The 19,258-nt window shown below is 52.0% G+C and overlaps 1 protein-coding gene across 4 annotated transcripts in view; it reads right to left on the bottom strand.

The window, feature by feature from the left end:
• CSNK1A1 (casein kinase 1 alpha 1) overlaps positions 1-3,851 on the bottom strand; it is a 37,193-nt gene extending 33,342 nt beyond the window's left edge. For 2 of the 4 annotated variants that reach the window (XM_005446643.4, XM_014286227.3), the window contains exons 1-2: positions 3,249-3,851; positions 2,298-2,404 (exon numbers count right to left, since the gene is read on the bottom strand). In XM_005446643.4, the coding sequence (XP_005446700.1) occupies positions 2,298-2,404; positions 3,249-3,371 (230 nt within the window). In that variant the 5' untranslated portion in view covers positions 3,372-3,851. The remainder of the gene's footprint in view (positions 1-2,297; positions 2,405-3,248) is intronic. The other 2 variants (XM_005446645.4, XM_014286229.3) reach the window with 1 other exon arrangement.
• Between the last annotated feature and the right edge of the window lie 15,407 nt (positions 3,852-19,258).

Genomic DNA, 19,258 nt, shown 5'->3' with positions numbered 1-19,258 from the left:
TCAGCATCCTCTTTCAAGAAGATAAAAATACTATTTTAGATTTCTTCAAACATCACAAGGTACATCTACAAACGTCACATCGTACAACTAGTAACATAAGCCTAGTCAAAGAACTTGTCAAGCAGCACCTGGTACATACAAACAGTACGTAACAAAAAGTACAAAAAAAAAAGTATAAAAAGTTAACGCTGCTTCTGAAGACAGTGAGAAAGGTGATTCCAAAAATTTTCTGACAGACACTATTTTAGAAAAGTGTTACTTAGATTTAATGCTGAGAACCTGAAAGTGAGTAACTTTAAGACTCACTGACATTATCAAATAGATCACACACCTTTAGCAAAATGAGCCCATGAGAGTTGTTTTGAGTACTGCCTCAGTTGTCCATTCTTATTCACATTCTTGTAATCCTGTATTATTGGGGGTAGGGGGGACAGTATGTGTTAAAGAAAGGTTGTGGTTCCCCTGTGGTGGTGAGACTTCTGAACTACAGCCACTGGTTATACAGAAAACAAAGTCAAATACCAGAACACCAAACACAGAGGAAAGAAAACTTAGAAGATGATTGCTGTAATTGAAGCTGGAAGCAAGTTTCTCAACATGCAAGATTACTTCCAGTATTTCAGCTTTAGAACACTCTCACAGGGCATTTTAAACAAATCCATTAACTTAAAACAGTAATTCATGTCTGTTACATGGAAAAGTTGAAAAATTTGCAACTTAGCCTTTGTCATAGCACCGAATGTTCTTAACTATATTAAAAAAGTAAATGAATGTCTGCTTTTCCAGTTCTGTGATGAAACACCTGATATCTGCTTGCTTTGGCTGTTTTCCCAGTTATCCCTGTTTTAGCATGTAACTATACTGTGATAGCATTCCAAAATGCAATTTCTATTCCTTCAGTTGTGAAACAAAGGCACCCATATTTGAAGAAAAGGAAGCTGTAGCCCAAAATAAAGACTAAACCTGTTTTCAAGTAAGCAACTCTGTTAAAGCTGCAAGTATTCTGCTTAATTCAGGTATGTTTATTCTATTCCTGCAGGCTGTAGTGAATGAGGACAGATGGCCACGACAACACTGTCTCCTCCACTACGTAGTTCCAGCTTACTTTCAGGACTACAGCCAGTGTTCAGGGATGGCAGAGGAAGGGGAAGAGCTATTAAACCCAGAAATGCAGACTTGGTTTAGGTTTTGCTAGAATTAATACATGATCTAGAATTTGTCATCGTTATAACCTTGCAACAGACCCTACAGGCCACTATAGGTGCGCATACAACAAAGTCAGGGAAGGGTTAACAGATTAAATGGAATCCACAGTTTGACCCCATATCCAAAGTGAAATAGTTTCTAGAGCTCAAGGAACAAAATTCTTTTATGACATAGTGCAAATATAAGAAATACTAACTTTAAAAATAACTATTAACAAAGTTTCAAAAAAAGAACAACTTCTTGTACAAAGTCTTTCTGGAGAAAACTGAAGTTTCATTTAATCTACTTTGATGCATAGATTCAGTAGTTGGGAACGAACACAGTAGAACACCTCTGCCTCAAGAGAGGTAACTCCTCCTAGAGTCTGCTGCACCAGCGATTTTCTTCTAGATCAGGAAATTATTAAACACTATTGAAAGTTTCAGACAGAATATGAAACAAGGAAGCCGCGTAAGGAGCAATTGGGAGGGATTAATCTTGGCACTTTTAACTGTACGGAAATCCTAGTGACGCATCTGTTGCGGGTAACAGAAAGGGGCTGCCATTTCATTCCTGGTTGAGGTTCTCTGCAGTCTCAAGCCTTGCAGCACATAACTATGAAAGGAAAAGATGCATGCCTGAGCACGTCCCTTGTCCCAACAAGAGAAGGGGGAGGGTTAATCACGTCCATCCGCCATTTTCTGAGCGGAGGAGGAAGACATGTTGGAACAAAAAAAAAAAAAGAAAGAAAAAAAAAAAGCAAGCAACAAAAGAAAGCAGCCATTTCCAGTACCGGCTCCAAACTCTCAATTCATCAAGAACACCACTGGCTCTAACTGAAAAGAGTCTCTCACTGTTCTAATAACAGGAATTTCTCACAGCTCAGGAACTGCTAAAGATCTCACTTTCAAAGCACGGTACAAATGGACAGGACAAGACAGGGGGCTAGTGGGGAGGGCACCCAACTAGTAGTAAAGCTTAGAATGAGAACAGTTTCCCCCCCCCTCAACAGCCCAATCCCTCCCAGATAAATCTGTTTTTAATGGCAATGTCCTGCCTCACCCGAACATTAAAGAAAAGTCACTGTACTGGCTTACATGAATGTTTCCTACCGTATATGTGGGATGCCAACTCCTCCCTGCAGAATCTTGTATAGTTTGCTTTCATACAGGAGCTGGGGATGTCTAGCCTTCTGAGACTCCAACTTTACAGCAACTTCCTACAGTGAGAGGGAACAAGGAGTCAGAGGAGAGTGTCCACCAAGCACAGCCTTGCCACCGAGGTTTAAGGGGCACAGCACTTCAATATTCCCCACACACCCCTGCTGCTGATTGAGGTATAATTTTTTAAGCTCTCAGTGTTCAACGTCCTGCATTTTGTTGTGTCTTCAAATAAAATCCGTATCGTGATGATTTGTACATTAATATCCATCCCAGGTCATGAAACTGAGCTGGAGATGTAGTCTTCAGATCCGTAAGTCAGGAAGAAAATACGTGGGTGTTTCTTCTTTACAGCTCAGAGCCGTGAGGGGGGAGGAAGAAAAAAAAAAACCATGAAAAAAAGAGCTGAAGAAACAGGGGATCTTCTTTGTTTCTACTACTGTTGATGAAAATGAGATAAAGTGTTCCCCAACTGAGAGACAGACAGATGACTGGCGGGAGAGGGACGACTTTGGCCGCTCATAAAAGACAAAGTACATTTTCCCACAATGGGGGTCTCCTCTCCCTACCATTCGCAAGCGAGCTATGCACCACGACCGCACGGCTCTGCTGTCGGGAGGGGCAGTGCCACCCGCCCGGCGATGAAGGCCCTCGGACCGGGGGGAGCCCCTCACCCCCGGCTACGCACCTTCAACTCCCCCACCCCGCGGAGGGCGGCTGAGCCACCCTAGCGAGCCAGGGCCGCCCGATGCCTCGCAGGCAGCGACACCGGGAGCAAGGGGAGCAAAACCACGCTTCAAGTCGGCCTCAGGAAGATTATCGCTGGTCTCCGGTTCCCCCCGAGGTGCAGAAGGGACCGCGCCGACGGGCCCAAGGAGGCGAGGGAGTGCGAGCCGCCCTTACCTCCCCGTTGGTGATGTTGATCGCCAAATAGATGTCCCCGAAGGAGCCCGACCCGATCTTCCGCACCAGCTTGTATTTGCCTCCGACAATGAACTCGGCCTTGGAGCCGCTGCTACTCGCCATGGCGAGGGGCGGCTGAGGGGCCCTCCCGGCGCCGAGAGGTTTGGGGGGAGAAAGAGGGCTCTACCGCCGCCCCGGAGGGGGGGGGGGGGGGGGGGGGAAGGGGCAGGGGAGGGAAAAGAGGGGGGGAGGGGGGCAGAACAAGGCAGGCGGGTCCCCGCCGCTCAGCTCCAGCCGGGCCCCTCCGGCGGGCGCCCCCCTCCGCGGCTCTGTCCCGCTCCCTGGCCGGGTGGCACTCGGCTCTCAGAGACCTCCAGAAAAACGAGAAACGGCCACGGAGGTGCTGTTAAGGGTAGGAAAGGGCAGGGGGGAAGGGGAAGGGAACCGCGAAGCCCTCTGGCTCCGCCGGGTCCCGGCCGCCGCCGGTCCCTCACTCGGCCGCCGCCGCCATCTTGTCTCTCAACTGCTGCTATCGCAGACACAAAATGCCCCCAGCCTGCAGCCGCCGCTTCTTCACCGCGCGGGGCACGCTGGGAACGGGGCGGGGCGGCCGGCGCGCTTGCGCCAGGGTCAGGCCACCTCCCTCCCTCAGCGCGCCTGCGCGGGGCTGGCGGGCGGGGCAGGGGCGGGGCTGTGACGCGCATTCTACGCATGCGCACGCACCGCCCGCCGCCGGAGCCAACGGCCGTCGTCGCTCCTCACCCGCCCCCGGCCCGCAGCGCCGCCGCCTGCAGCTGGGCGCATGCGCGCTGCGGAGCCCGGGCCCGGGCGGAAGCGGGCGGGGAGCAGCGTGCGTGCCCTCACCCGCTTCTTAAAGGGACAGGCGGCCCCGTGCCCCGCCTGGCGGGCTTCGACTGGCTTGCCTCGAGCGCTGCCCGGCTTGGGGCTGGGAGCGGGGAGGCCTCAAACCGCGAGGCTCCCGCTGAGTCGCCCAGGTGTCCGCTCAGCCCGCCCGCCCTGGCAGCCCTCCGGGGTCAGGGAGTGCCTGGCTAGCCGGGCGGCTGCCCTTGCCAGCTGCGAGGTGGCTGTCGGGGTGAGGGAGTGGGAGATAAAGCTGGGTCAGAGTCACCGCCGTGACGCACGCTTCATGTCTCTTTCTGTGTGGGGTTGTGTCTGGGCTGCTGGCGCTGATTCAAGGTTCTTGTTAAACCGCAGGCCCCGCTCTGTGTGTGCGTTAGCACTCCGCGTTTGTATGTAAGAATCCACAACAACCTGTCCCTGTCCTCCCGCAGCACCCGGGCCCTGCGGTATCTGCAGCCTGGCGGGTTGCAGGCCTGGGCTGAGGGACTGGTGGCGCCTTCCCCGCTCCTGTACACACGACATCTGCTTCATTACCCTTCCCTGCTCGGCCTGCTGCGTCCGATTTATCCCTCTGACCTTCAGCCTCGGCCCGCTCGGATTGCGGTGTGCAGCACTGCGGATCCCAGACAGGCTGCATGCATCTCCTCCTGGGGTTTCTCAGTGCAGGTGCCCCTCACAAGGACCACACCATGGGCAGAGCCACCTGTCATGGCCACCTCTTGGCCCTGCAGCCCCCTGCCTTCACGTGGCTGTTACACACAGCTCCTCTCCTTCCCCAGATCACTTTGACCCAGCAACTCATGCTCCAGGAGCTGTTTCTTGCTGTCTGTCAAAACCGAGATCTCCTCTGTTGCCCCCTTGCTTGGTGCTGTGAGTTTTTCCTTTGCAGGAACACAAAACTGTGAATTCCCGGTGACTCATCATCATTCCCTGTCAGAGCAGCTTCTTCTGCTGTGCAAGCCTACATTTGGGAAATGATTCAGTCTGCAGGAGAAAGAAATGAGCTACAGTAATTCAGCTCATGTAGGTAGAAGGAAAGCCTGCTCAGGGTGTCTGTTTTTAAGGGAGGCAGTCTGCCTTCCAGCTTGCCCGGCACACCCAAAGCCATATGAATAATAAAGTTTGATTTTGACTGCTCTATGCACAGATTTCTTTGAATAGCTAACTAGTTTGGATAAAACTGAGATTAAGAGGTCCACGTTGGGACACTGCTATTATCTGTAGGAAGTTGTTCATGTAAAGGTAGAGAAGTCCTCTTAACAGAACAGCATCCACACAGTGATAGAGGCTTTTATTGCACTCACCATGTTGCTTTCTAGCTTGGCAAAGGCACTGTGATACAAACACTTTCTGCCTGTACAAGTGCAAAAAAGTCCTGGCTCCTGTCCATCTCACTGTTAGGCAGCGAGGAAAGTCTGTGATTTGCCTGTTTCTTCCTGAGGTGGACTCAGTCAGCTACAGGATGACTCCATAGTGAGAGACCAGGAGGAATGGAAAGGGAAGACTAGCAGCCAGCAATGTCCTGCAATTGGAGAAAAAAAGAACTGCAAATATCAGCCCCAAGGTCCCCTTGTGTTTTAGGGACCTTAGATCCAAGGCTTTACTACAGGTCTTTCCACATCTTCAATACAAATAAAATGTGAAGGACTCGAAATCAGCCCGAACTGTGCCAGATTGAAAATGATGCTCTGAGAGCAAGCTAGCCTCCAACTCATTCCCACCTCGGTTCTGTCAAGGAGCATTTGCGCAAGCAAGAATATCTGCACTCTTGTCACTCAAAGGGAATGTGGATCTTGTGCGGAGGAGCTCAGATACATTGCACACTAGTTAAGGGGGCTGGAGTTTCAAGGGCAAATGAGGTATCTAAACATCACACTCATTTCTAAAATCAGAGCCCCTGTGTCCTCAGTTGCCCTCAGACTGCTGTTGATGCTGATTTGCAGACAGCTTAGGACTGATGTGCACTTAGCGGCCTTCGGGGTTTTGTTGGTTTTAATGGTTGCTTTGGATGGGATTTGAGCTGTTTGGAGGCGTTCGGTTTGAGTCACGTATCCTTGGAGGAGCTGGAAAAACAGGTCTGCAGCTCCTGGCCATTAAATAGACTACGCCTGGGTACTCAGGAGAGCAGGATCTGCTGGGCTATGCAATGCTGCCACCTCCTGCCTGCCGGGGGACATCCCTGTGTCCAAGGGACACTGCCGGTGCCTTGACCCGGGGAATATCACACGGGACCTCGACTGGCCCAGCTGAGCCCCGTGCAAACACACCCGGGCACACACCTTCCCCCAAATGTGTGCCGTCTAGGTGGGTGTTGTGCAGAAGAGGTGGCCTGAAATAATTTGGTATATTTTGTCTTTTGCTATTTTTAACACGCATTCACTAATGGGTCCTGCAGGAGAGGAGGGGGGAATGGGGGGATTCAAAGGAGGATCAGTCTAAGCAATGTGGGAAGGGCTGCAGGACAGGCTGGAGGATAGCAGAGAGAGGGCAGAAGTCAGCCAGCAGAAACCAAGCTAAAATCAGAATACAGAAGAGAAGAAAGACCTACCAGCAGAGCTGCAGCTCCACCACCCCTGGCCGGGAGCACTAAGGATACCCGTGAACACCCTCCTGCACTGGCACCGGGAGTGTGGGGAAAACCTCCACCCCATCTCCAGCTCTGGATGCTCCATGAAGGAAGAGCTGGAAAGCCCCACGTGCCAGCATCCCACTGTTTGCCACGCCAAGATGACCTCAGCCTGTTTCCCATTTCCTCACTCCTGTGGTTGCAGGCTACACCTGTTTTTGGGCTGGGGACACCATGTTGGATCCTACCTTTTAGGTTTAAGTCTCATTGGCTCCGGGGATCCGTTTAAGTCTCCACAAGGAGTAGCAAGGAGAGCTTTGTTCAGTTTCAGAGAAGAGGGAAGGCACGTGTATTTCTGGGTAGGCAGATTTAAACCCAGTGAACAAACAACACTATCAGAGCATAAGGTTGGAGGAGACTCACAGCCTGATGGATCCTAGATGTCCAGAAACTGATCAGATCTGGAGGTGGGTCTCACCTTGTGTGGCATCCTCCCCCCATGTGAGGATGAAGTCTACCTGCGCAAGAGCTTTTGCTGGTTTTTATTTTTGCCAGTGGATCTGTTTGGTCTTGATGCCACAGTACAGGAAAATTCCCCTCCTAGAGCCTTGCAGAAAACCACATCCTATGGCACCACGTTTGGGGGATGCCTCGCTGAGCGGTGACGATACTGGCAGTCTGAAAGCTGTCTGCCCTTGCAGACATCCTCTGCCTTGGGGTTTGTGTCCTGAGTCTTTAAGAAAGCACAGAAATTGGTGAAGACAAACACAAACAGTACCAAGATCCGTACAAACGTAAACCCCATGGAGATACCAACTGGATTTAAAATTATATCAATTATGATGTACTGAAAATATAAGTTGTGAGGGGATTTTTAGGCTGTGGTTGGTTCAGCTGTCCAAGCCTACAGAAAATTTTCCTAATGTTTCTCTTGGTGTTTTCTCTGGTTAATGTTCTGCCAGACTGGTGACTTGAATGGCTCAAGGAGTTCTAAGGGGACAGTGCAAGGGTTGTCCCCTGTTGGCAATGATATGCTGTCAGCCAAAACACCAAACAGGAGCGGTCAGGTGGGAAAACTGAAGAAACACCTCCTGCTGCCTGGAAGGGTGTACCCAGGAGAGAACATGAGAGTCATTGAATTCAGTGCTAACAGGGAGAACACCAGCCTCAGCACCACCACCAAAGAGGATGGGGTGAACTTGGACAGCTAAAGCATCCACAAGCTGTTCTTTAGCTCCTGTTCATTATTATTTTTCACATCTTTCAGGGTCATTGAGACAATGAAAATACGTTTATAGCTGCACCACTTGATAAAGTGAAAGGAATAAATCCCCTCTCTTCCCTTTCCATAAGATAGGTCAGAAGTCCTGCTGCACAACCAAGCCTCCAGTGTGACCAGCTCTCCTTGATCCCAGTGTTGCTCATCCTTTATTTGTGCTTGCTTTGCAACTGAGCATCTCCAAACCCCTTAATTTGATCCCAGCAAAGGAGTGTTTTCAGTGTAATAAACCAGCTGTTTGACGCAGCACTGATGGAGCAGCATCCTCTTTCCATGCTTGTAACTGTGTCAGCAAATACGTACTGCTGTGAAGTTGGAGCAGGAGGCAACTGCTCATCCTCCTGGGCAGCAGGGATATCCTGGGCTCCTGTCTAAAGGCTCCTGAGGAGGGAGGAACAGTGAAGTGACAAGCTAAGCAAAGTCATGCTTGAAAAAGTCAAAGGGCATGCAGTGCCTTGGCTCCAGAGCAGTCAGTTCGTGTTCAGGTCAAGGTGTAATCTCAGAGCCTCTCTGGAGTGGAGCTGCCATCATCCAGAGCTTTCTTCCTGCTGCTGCAGGTAGGACCTAGGAGCACCAGGGATGCACACCCTGAGCACTCTGCAATACAGACCACAACGGGCAAAGTTATGGAAGTTACGGACAGCAAAGGGCAAAGTTACATGGCACAGCTGAGCTAGGCTGACAGATCCCATGCCCTGCCGAGAGGAAGAGTCCTGCTCACTCCTGGCCACTCACTCTACCAGTCTGGCCCCTTTCTGAGCTGATGCACCTCCTGACCTGGCAGGAGACAATTCCCTTGTTTTGCCAGGCTAGTTTTCTGATGGTTTAGGGAATCAGATTGTCTCATGGCAAAGTCCAAAAAAGCTGGACCTGATGCAAAGGAAAAAGAAAAGTGGAATCAGCAGAAACCCAAGACCTTCAGAAGTAAAGCTACTATCTTTTGTCTTTTGGCTCATCCCTCCAACCACCTAGCACTAGCCCCTCTCCAGAGGGACATGTTTGCCCTGTGTACTCTGTGTAGCCAAGAAAAAGCAAGGTCCGTACCTTCAGCCCAAGGTCTTGTCTCTCTCTGGTGTTTAGTGTTTCAGAGAGATGGAGAAGCCAAGGCGGTTTTGCGCCCAGTTTTTCCTGTAAGTGAGCAAACCCTGGATGCACAAGCTGAGACACCACCAGTGGGTTTCACTGAGTCCTGGGCAGCCAAGGTCATCTCAGTATTTCTTTGCTCTGTGGCAGGAGGGGCAAGTGAGCTTCTGCCATGGCTGAGGGATTTGTGTTTTAAATTAGATCTGGGTTGCAGGTTCATAGACACAGCAGGTTGCTTGTCTGGGGCACCCATTCTGCTCTAGCATCTCCTCATGCTCCCCCTGCCCACACCATCACACCAGCAGTGTGCCCTTCACGAAGGGGCCTTTGCCCTCCCCCCTGAGCCCATGGGCATTGGCTTTGCACTGACCTTAGCTGATTCTCCATCCAGCTATTTTTAGCAGAGCTTACGGCATTTGGGAAAATAGCTGGAGAGGAGCAGCTTGTGCCAGTAGGAACCAAACCAGGCTTGTGCTGGGACGCCACGTGAGGTAGCTCACCTTTGGACGGTCCTGTCTGCATACCTGAGGACACCTCATGTGGTGGCTTTGCCACCCATCTGGCCAAACCCTGCTCCCCTGCAGGTGACTCTGGCAGAGCGGGGTGATGTGGGGCTCACCAGGGCATTGCAGTGGGGTGGGAGGGATCTGGTTCTTCCACATTCCTTGGGCAATGTCCTGCCTGACACCCACCCACACCAAGGGCATCCACAGGCACCAAAGAGGTGGCCCTCTGCCAGGGCCACTTGTCCCTGCCCTCCTGCTGCTCCCTCCCCTGTGCTGTCAGGGCCAGTCATGGGGCTGCATGGAGCCAGCCCAGGGAACTGGTCCAGGTTGAAAATAACTCTGTTTTTCTGGAGCAGTCTGACACCGGCTGCATTTGCCAGGCTGGCTCTCAGCACAAAGCTTCAATGCCAGTTCTGGCACAAGGCAAGAGGCACCATTATTTTTGGCAAGGGTGCCTGCTTCAAGTGTTCGCACATAACCCTCAGAAAGTTGGCATCCCTTGTGGTCCAGGGTTACAGCCAGCACCAACGACGCCTTATTGCATCAGAAAAGACATAAGCAGCCATGCCGTGTCTGACCCAGATCCTGGGATTTCATCTCTGGCACTGCTGCACGAGAAGGGCAAGGCTGGGGCGAGCCTTCTCCACTTATGCCAAACCCTTGCATTTGACCACATCGTGTCTCCAGATAGACCCCATCATCCACAGCCACGACAGTGTGGATGTGGCATTATGCCTTGCTTGTCCTGCAGCAAAGAAGGGACATGGAGAGCCCTGGAGCTGGGGCACAGCTCTGGCCAGGTCCGCAGAGCACGGCTGGGGCAGTGGGACAAATATTCTTGCAGTGCTTGAATTGAACCAAAGGTATCGGGGTCTGGGGAGAAGGTGTCCATAAGCTAACAGCACCATTTCCAAGCCTTGCAAGAAGTTAGAGGGGAATTCTGCAGTCTGGGACATTCTTGGCTGGAGGGAAGGTTGTTTTAAGTACTGCAGGAAAAGGGGGATTTTCAAGTAATTTTTATGATTCATAGGAAATGCCATTAGTGCACAGCTGAAGCTCTACCATTGAACTTGTTCCCTGGAAGACTCTTTCCTGCAGTTTCTCTAGTGATCATGATTGCCAAGCAGCAGTGTCTGCAGGCTGCTTGGATTGCCCCAGCTCTGCTGCAAAGCTCAGGCTACCGACCCAGGCAAAAAGGTTGAGACACGAGATCCCTAAAATTTCTTTCTTGATGGAGCTTACCTGATTTCCTTTGAGATACCTTGTTTTACTTTGCCTTAACTGTGTATGGCCACAAGATTTCTAAAAGTAGGTTCCTTCCCTAATCCGGTGCCAAGAGGCTGTGCAGCTCCAGAAGTGTTTGTAGGGAGATGAAGGAACTGCAGCTCCTTTCCTTTGGCACAATCGCTAGAGACAATTTGCTGAACGGGGGTGAAACCGAAGTCCAAACTTTGCAGTGATGTCAGACTTGAAATTGCTTTGGGTACTTGAGCAGATGCACTGGGAGGTGAGGCGAGAGACTCTGAAGAAGTCAGGGGCCAAAAAAAGATGTAAATGGCAGCACAGCTGATTCACTGCATGCCAAGTGCTACGGATAAGGCTTCAGCAGCAGTTTCTCCGGTGCTTTTGAATTAATTACCCTGTTAGTGCAGAGTACTGGTATTTGGCATCCAGGGCACATTTCCTCTGTGAGACAGCTTAAATCAGTCAGGTTCAAATCATTGAAGTGAGTCTCCTCTGACACAAAATAATTCAGCTTGTGGATGATGGCTGATACACCTTGAAGTAAATCTTCCCCTTAAATATAATTTCTTGAACCATTTTAGGGAACATGGGGTCTATACATGCCACGTGCTGTGGTTTAGGATGCCAGGGAGGATAAGAGGAATAAAAGCAGCTGGTGTAGAGTGTCTGCTGCTGCAGTAGCAGAGCAAGAGCCTGGAGTGTGGGATGTGGCCAGCTCGGTCTCGTCTGCCCAGCGCAGGTTTGGCTGTGCTGGGTGACACTGCTGCTCTCCAGTGGCCAAAGCCAGCTGAGCACAGTCCACCCCTCTTCTTGGGGTGCTCTGGATGTCCTTACACATTGCAGGAAAAATAACACAGAGCTATGAGCAGAGGCTGTGTTGCCTGTCCCCCAGGCCCCTCTGCAGCAGGGATGCTCCCTCTGCCTCCCACCTCCTCTTAAGATACTTAGAGGCTGCCTTTGGATGATGTGGGACCCAATCAAGGGCTGCTGAGTCGGGTGATTTTATCGCTAACGGCATGTCATGTGGTGGCTTTTATCGGCACCTCCTCAGGGGTCATGGAGTTAGCCCTGTGGAGTCAGGGCATTACAATTCCTTCCATTTTTTTTCCAAGCAAGTTGCTTCCTCCCAAGATTGGAAAGAAAAACATGTCTGAGAGCACCCCAGAGAGCCTGGTGCAGCGGAAAAGAGCTCCATCCCTCCTGGGGATTGTTTGTAATGTCTCTGTGATTTTTAAATCTTATATTTCCTAGGCCACCCTCCCGATTTCTAAATCCTGGGGGAATTCAAAGGAGACTAGCTCTGACGGATGCTGAGTGCTTGCCCATCTCCCAGAAGCCATGCACAAGACATGGTACTGCGATGCTACTGGGCAAACTATCCCAGGATTTGGACTCAGACTGGAGCACCTGACTCCAGACAAATTGTAACTGGAAACCTGGGGCTCCAGCCTCTTCGTGAGCATGTCCTCCGAGGGGTAGGATCCCCTTGTGTCTTGTCCCTTCCAACAGTCACCTGCAGGCCTGAACATCTTCTCTACTCAATGGAGCAGCTTTTCATGTCATTCAAAATCTGATTCTTGTTGCGATTAAAAAACAACATGGGCTGAGAGATGCTGTTTGATTATGCCTGATTTTTTGTCTCCCCTCCTGCAAAGATCATCACGAGCTCTGGTTCATTAGCGTTTGTGAAAAGCACAAGGTGGAAAGTGCCAGATAAGGGGAAAGGCTCATCACATGTTATTGTTGCCACAGTACTGGAAATATCACTAACAAATCAGACAGCCCCTTGATGCGCAAGGCCCTGCTTCACATCTCCTCTAGAGCAGCAGTCACTCCACTGGGTCCCACTTTATTATCTGAGGAGCAGATGAAAAGGGTGTAGGGTGTCCCGCTTTAATGCTCTTGAGAGTGAGCTCTTTCAAGGGCTCTTTTGTTGATGGGCCTTTGGCTAATTTTAGCACCAACGAACAGCAGCTCAGCACAGCTCAGGAGAGCAGGGGCTGCAGTTTTGCAAAAGCAAGTGTCCTTGTTAAAGGCTCCAGCCAACATGTAGGTAGCCACAGAAAACGGCTCTGCAGGATCTCTCGGGCAGCCCTGAGCTCTCCATGCCCATGCTCCAAACCAGCCAGGGATGTGCCAGCTTCAGCCTCAGAGCTGAGTGGCAGCAAGACCCTGCGGGCACAGCTTAACTGGGGCTCTGTGGCACTGCAAGGCAGCTTTCGGCCATGGCTTTTTCTGGCCATAGACTGAACTGCTGCCCGCTGCTCAGAGGCACAGGGCCAGACGTCTGGGTGCCCTGGGAAGTAGCTGGGTGTCTTGAAGAGTAGGGGGCTTTGCTGGTGCCCGCGATGCAAATCTGGGAGCAGCACCAGCTAGGTGCAAACCTCCCTTCTGCTCTGCACTGACTGCAGCTCTGGCACAAGCTCCCTCTGCGTTGTCCTCTGCCGAGGGGGAGCAGCAGGCTGGTTCCTGCTGCTGAGCGGGGGGGCACCTCTGACAACCCAGGACCAGATTCATCTGCAGAGCAGCTTCATGGTGGGAACACAGCCCTGCTAATCACTGCTCTGTGCCTGGTCTTGTTAGCATTGCGACTGGGTGAAAAAACTGGTGTTTTATTTATCACTGCGTGAGGCTCCGGGTGCAGAGCTCTCACACCCGTGCTCCTTTCTGCATCCATCTGCTTTGGGTCGGTCTGTGAGGCCACATTTGTGTGGTGGTGACTGACGCCTGGCAAAGGAATGTCACACAGCAAGGATGCCTCACCCTGATTACAGGTGCTGCTGGTTTGATCCAAAGCCCACTAGCACCTGGGGAGCAGATTGAAATCTCATGTGACTCAGGCACAGGACTTATCACCTCTCTCCTAAGTGAGGCAGTTCCCTTGCTCTCCCAAGGTCCCTTGTGATCCTGCCTCCAGAAGGACACAGAGTCTGCCAGGTCTCCAGAGGAGGGGAAGGTGTGTGGTGCTGAGCCATGGCTCCCCACAGCAAGTCTGTGCTACCCAGGCTGATGGAGCCAGGCTTCTAGGACTGGCATGCAACCTGCTGTCTGAGACAGGCAACTTACATCACTCTGAAGCTTCTCAAGAAAATTCAGACTTGTGGGACCTGCCTCCCCTCTGCAGGGAAACAAAAAATGGCCTGAGGTCAGAGGGGAAGAAATGAGTGTTTGTCATTCACCCAAGGGTGGACCCGCCACAGCCATGCGGTGCAGCAGGTGACAGCATTTCTCTGTCCTGTGCCACTGCTGGCCAAAAGGTGAGCGATGCATCCAGAGCATCCCTTGAATGCTGCAGCATGAACTGCAGCAGCAATGCATGAAGTCAAAACAGGTGCCAGGTCCTGGTTGGGAGCTCTCTGCCAGCCTTGGCACTGGATGTCCTCAGCATCTCTGTGCTGCTGTACCAGGATCATTTCTCATGGCAGGTTGGGGCAGATGCTACAAAAAGGATCATTCCCCCCTAGGTGTCCTGTTCAGTTCCCAAGGGTCAAGTAGCTTCCAGAGTGACCTACACTGTGACTGGTGTGTTCAGTGTCTGGAGCACATGAAGTCCTGTCAGTCACCTCTTCAAAAAACTATCCTGAAAACCAGTGCTTCTAAAAATAGAAATTTCTCCTTGCTTCACCTCTGCTGGACCCTCTCTCATGCAACAGAGGAGACAGACCGGAGTCAGATCTTCCCATTAAAGCTGATGGTGTCACATCTCTGTACCCAGCAGCTGGTACCTGGCTTCTGAGGACTGGTGCATTGCAGGGAACTCCAGGCACATGACAGCATCCCTCTGTGTGCCCTTGCTGTGAGGTTTGCCTTATCACCCCAGGGAACTGGAGACAATGTTCTGAAATCTCCAAACTCAGACTGAATTCAGTAGTGCTGCCTGTGTGTCACAGTGATCAGATCATATCATCAGACCATGTGGCAGCAGGCAAACAGAAGACACTACAGTCAGCTGCTGTGTCCGAATAACCAGCTCCTGCCACCTCTGCGCTGATTACAACTCCTGCAAGCATTAAGCAGCGGAGACATGCACGCAGAGGTGCAGGCTGGTGAAAGAGGCGGGACTGAATCCTAACAAAAGAACTTTTTAAAATTTTTTTGTGACCAGGACATGTGTTGTGGTTTCCATGAATTCCCAGACTCTTTTCCCCTCCTCTGTCTCAAGGACATCACCAGACAGCTGTTAACAGCAGAAGTATTTGCTTTCGTTAGGCTGTATGCTGCCTGAAATCCAGAGGAGTCCAGGCAGAGGGATGTTCCCCATGGTGAGTCATTCCAAAAAGCACTTGAAGAAAAATAGTGAACTTCAGTTGATCATCATCAACAGTTCTCTTAAACCCAAAGGGAGCGGGAACATCTTTGTGATGGCAGGACTGGTCTGGCACACGGCACAGGTGGGGCTGAGCCCCATGTGGGGCAGCCTTCCTGCGGAGCCTGTGGCCAGAGCAGCCCAGGCTGCCCTTGGGTGAGGAAGCAGTGTGCCATGTTCCCAGGGAGCTGCCCGGTCTGTGGCTTCATCTCAGGGCAGCAGTTTGACAAAATGTCAGAGCCACGTGACAGCTTATCTAGGCCAATATCCTGGCTCCAGCTGTGGCCCATGGCAGAGGTTTACAGAGGCACAGAGCAAGGGCACAGCAAGACTTCCTGAGAATAGTCCCTGAGCTCCCACCAGTCCTCCAGCCTCAAGGAAGAGATGGTGGTTCTTTGTATTTAATAACCCAAAGGATTTTTCTTCCATGAATTCATCCAGTTCCTGTTTAAATGCTTTGCATCTGTCACATCCTGTGGCAAGTTGCTCCTCGCTCTAACTATACATTGCACCAAGAACCACTTCCTTTTCCTTGTTTTAAACTTCCCTCCAGGTAGTTTCGTTTGGAGCTTGTACTCCTGCACTGGAAGAGATGGTGAGTAATCACCCCTCCACACCCTCAGATGCCTCCCAAGACGGTGCAGATCTGTATCACACCCCTTTCCATCATTCCTTTTCATGTCCATGGAACTGTCCCTCATATAGAGGCTGCTCTGGAGCTTGGGGCATTCCTGCCTCCCTTCTCTGAGCCTCCTCTGTATCCTTCTTGAGATGGATGCAACGGGCAGAGCCAAACCCACACGCAACCTCCTGAGCATGGGCACATTGCCGGCTTATGCAGTGGCAAAGCATCCTTTCTCGTCTCCTGTTTCTTTCCTACTCACTTGCAGGGAATTTTCTGTTTTCTTTGCTCCAAACATTTTGGAAACATCATTTAGCACTAGCCCCAAGATCTCCTTGCTGGGAGGAGACGCACCAGTCAGGGCCCATCACCGGGCTACCAGCGTTAAGACAGCTTTGTGTGTCTGTTCTGCCTTCACCTGAGTTTCTTTGGCCACCTTGCTGTCCCACCGTTCGGGAGGATGAACCTGGCAGCTCCTGGCAGCCTGCCCTTGTCTGCTCTGCTCTGAAGAGCTCAGTGCTGGTGGCAAACATGGGCACTTTGCTATCTCTGCCCTTTTTCAGATCATTTCTGGACACACTCAATGATCCTCCGTGGGTAACATCCCTTTGCTGTGAAAACTGACCCTTCGCTTCAGCCCTTCCTTCCCTGCCTGTAACAACTGATCTGCCTGGCAGCTCTTTCCCGTCTCTGTCCTGTACAGCACTGTGTCCCCAAGGGTCTGTGGTGGGAGGCCTGGCTGGCCATCTCGCTGGACAGCCCACGTGAACCTGGTTTCATTCCCCACATCCTTGCTGGATGTCCCAGTGATCCCCCTTGGCCAGAGCAGGACCCAAGGCTGGGCAGAGAAGTCTCTAACTGGAAGGGCTCAAGGCTGGTGGCTCTCCACCATCATCGTGCCTATGCAGCTGGGGCGTAGGCTGGTGAGTCAAGGCGGGTGGAGGAACTGGAGCTGGCATCTCATCTGCACATATTAATAATGGTGACGTCCTTCTGACGCTGCAGTCATCTTGAGGCTGGAGGGCAGGAGATGAAGTATTGGCTGCTGACACACAGCGGAGCTCTGCTTTCAGCCGTGGTGACTGACGGGCAGAACATGCCTCCACTGGGCGCTGCCTCTTTGGCAAGAAGCCCCATGTTGCTGGAGCCAGGATAACCAGACAGGAACGGGGGGGCTGAGCTGTACCCCGGGGTCTGGGCAGGTGCTGCCCAGGCTGTGCAGGAGGCTCTCCTCTCAGCTGCCAGACTTCAGTGCCACCGGCATGTGGGACTCCTGGCCATTGTTTTGTGTTCCACAGTATTCACTGATGGGGTTTTCCCACAGCAAACTCCTCCCCAGAAAAATATCCTCCTTGCTAAGACATGAGGAGGTGGGTAGAGGAGGACATGTAGGCAACACCGTGGGCTGGTCCTGCAGCCTCTCTGCTGCTTCTGGACCTCTCCTTCCACCTCAGCCTCTTTTCACCGCTTCTGAGTTTGTTTGGCCACATCTCTCGGTCTTCTCAGCCTTGGCATGTGGCAGCCTCACCAGCACTGACCTGCCAGGTCAGACCACCATTCACACCAGGCAGCTGCCTACCTGCAGCTCTCCACAGCTGCCAGTGGAAATGCCTGGTTCTCCCTGCTTGGTTGTTTATCTGCTCATGAACTGAAGATCTCCGGCATTAGGCTGCTCCCCTGAAAAGCCGCTTGGCTGTGGTCTTCTCCTGCACAAAGCTTGGGGGCTACCCACCCCTGCCCTCCCTCCCTCCCGGCAGTGCATGGAGCTGGTGGCCTATGGCAAGGTCTTTGCTTCAGGTGACCTTACTATGCTGTGAAACACAGCACAGCGGCTGAGGTTCCTGGGCTGGGTTTCTGCCTTCAGCAGTGAATCAAGCGCATGATGATCCCTCTCAAGGTGGCAGCTGTTACACTTGCCTGTGGTGGAGACACAAGCCCTGTCATGGCAGAGGCACTCCCTGTTGCGTCAGTGGAACAAGGGATGGAGAGCTTGCACACAGACTGGCTTGACAGCTTCAAAGGGCTGCTCTTGCCTCCCTCCCACCCTTTGTTTCTCTCTCAAGCAAGAGAAGTCAGCTCCTGCAACATCTCCCGCACAGGCAGCAGCTGCTGTGGTGACTCCAAGAAGAACCACTCTTGCAAGAATTTGCCTGGATGAGCGGGTGCTGGTGGGACTCCAGAGGCACCTGATAGCAAAGGTGATGGTGAATCTCGAGGGGATGCACCTCTGCTTATCTTCTTGTGCCCTCACCGTGCATAGGGGAGCAACTGCACCCAGGGGTGGGGTGACAGCAGTGGGGTGCCTGAGTGCCCTGGGCGTGTGGGTGGCCCAGGACAAAAGCGTGGTGTGCTGCTGGGAGGAGGTGGTGGTCACGTGGAGCTCCAGCTCCACGGGTGGGTGGCTGTAATCACTTAGCAGGAGCAGAAACTCTACAAAGTCAGGCAGGGAGAAGATGTTGGTTTGATCAGTGGAAATGGCTAATTAGCATAAACCACCAGAATTTTCTAAATACTTCTTATCTCTCTTGTGTCTCGTTACTCCTCACGGCAGGCAGAAGATGCTCGGTGGGATAGCGCGCCTGCCCTGTGGGATGCTTTGCACAAGGAGTGTTGTCATTGGCACTGCCCTGTGATGGGGTGTCACTGGCTCCAGCTGGGTCTGGGCTGTCCTGGAAACATTTGTCCTTCCTCCCAGAGCAGCAAAGTGCTGCAGATGCCTCCATCCTCCCTGGCACCCCTGCCCAGGTGCCCACGGACTGTGCACACCTCTGCGTGCTGCTCAGCCATGGCTTTCCAAGCCGGGCCAGGCCAGAGGCAGCGACTAAGTGCCTGTCCTGCTCACAGGTTTGGAGACACCAGCCTCCAGGAAGGGCCAGGTGCACGTGTCCTTGATGGGCAGGGATGGGACACCTTGCAGACCACAGCTCTTATGAAATAACCTGTTTGCTAACTGAATAATTGTGCTCTCCAGCAAACTGTTATCCTTCACCAGCAGAGATACCAGCAAGAAAAGCAGCCACCAGCATCCATGCATTAATGGAAGGAAGAAAAGAATAAATATCAATACTGCTTGGTCTGTTGAGCAAGAGATGGCAGAGGGCTCCAGCAGAGCACTGCTCCGCACTGGTCCTGAGAGCTGGCACTGTTGTCTGGACAGAAAGGCAGCTACCTCAGCCTTCAGTGCCCTCAAAACAGCATCTGGTTTTCTCCTCAAGCTGTCATCACTATCAGCTGGCTCAGCTGGTAACAGGGATGTGGGACAGATGGGTGAAAGGCCCAGAGTCACCAGCCCTGGGAGAGAAATGGAGATCTTGGGGTAGGAAAAGCAATTCAAGGCAGCAGGGAATCTGCGGGGAGAGGGAAGTACCACAGAGGCTGGTGGACATGAAGCTTCAAGCACTAAAATGTGGACAGAGGAGACCTGAGGGGCTGTAGCCTCAGCAAGGCTGAGAGGGGCTGAAACCTCCTCCACAAAGGAGATCTGCCTAAGACCCATAAATAATCCCCTCAGAAATAAAGAGCTGACTCAATTTATTCCACCT

Source organism: Falco cherrug, chromosome 8, assembly GCF_023634085.1.
Source record: "Falco cherrug isolate bFalChe1 chromosome 8, bFalChe1.pri, whole genome shotgun sequence".
NCBI lineage: Eukaryota > Metazoa > Chordata > Aves > Falconiformes > Falconidae > Falco > Falco cherrug.
The sequence above is the reverse complement of the archived record's forward strand: the minus strand, read 5'-3'. Positions and strand labels throughout refer to the sequence as shown.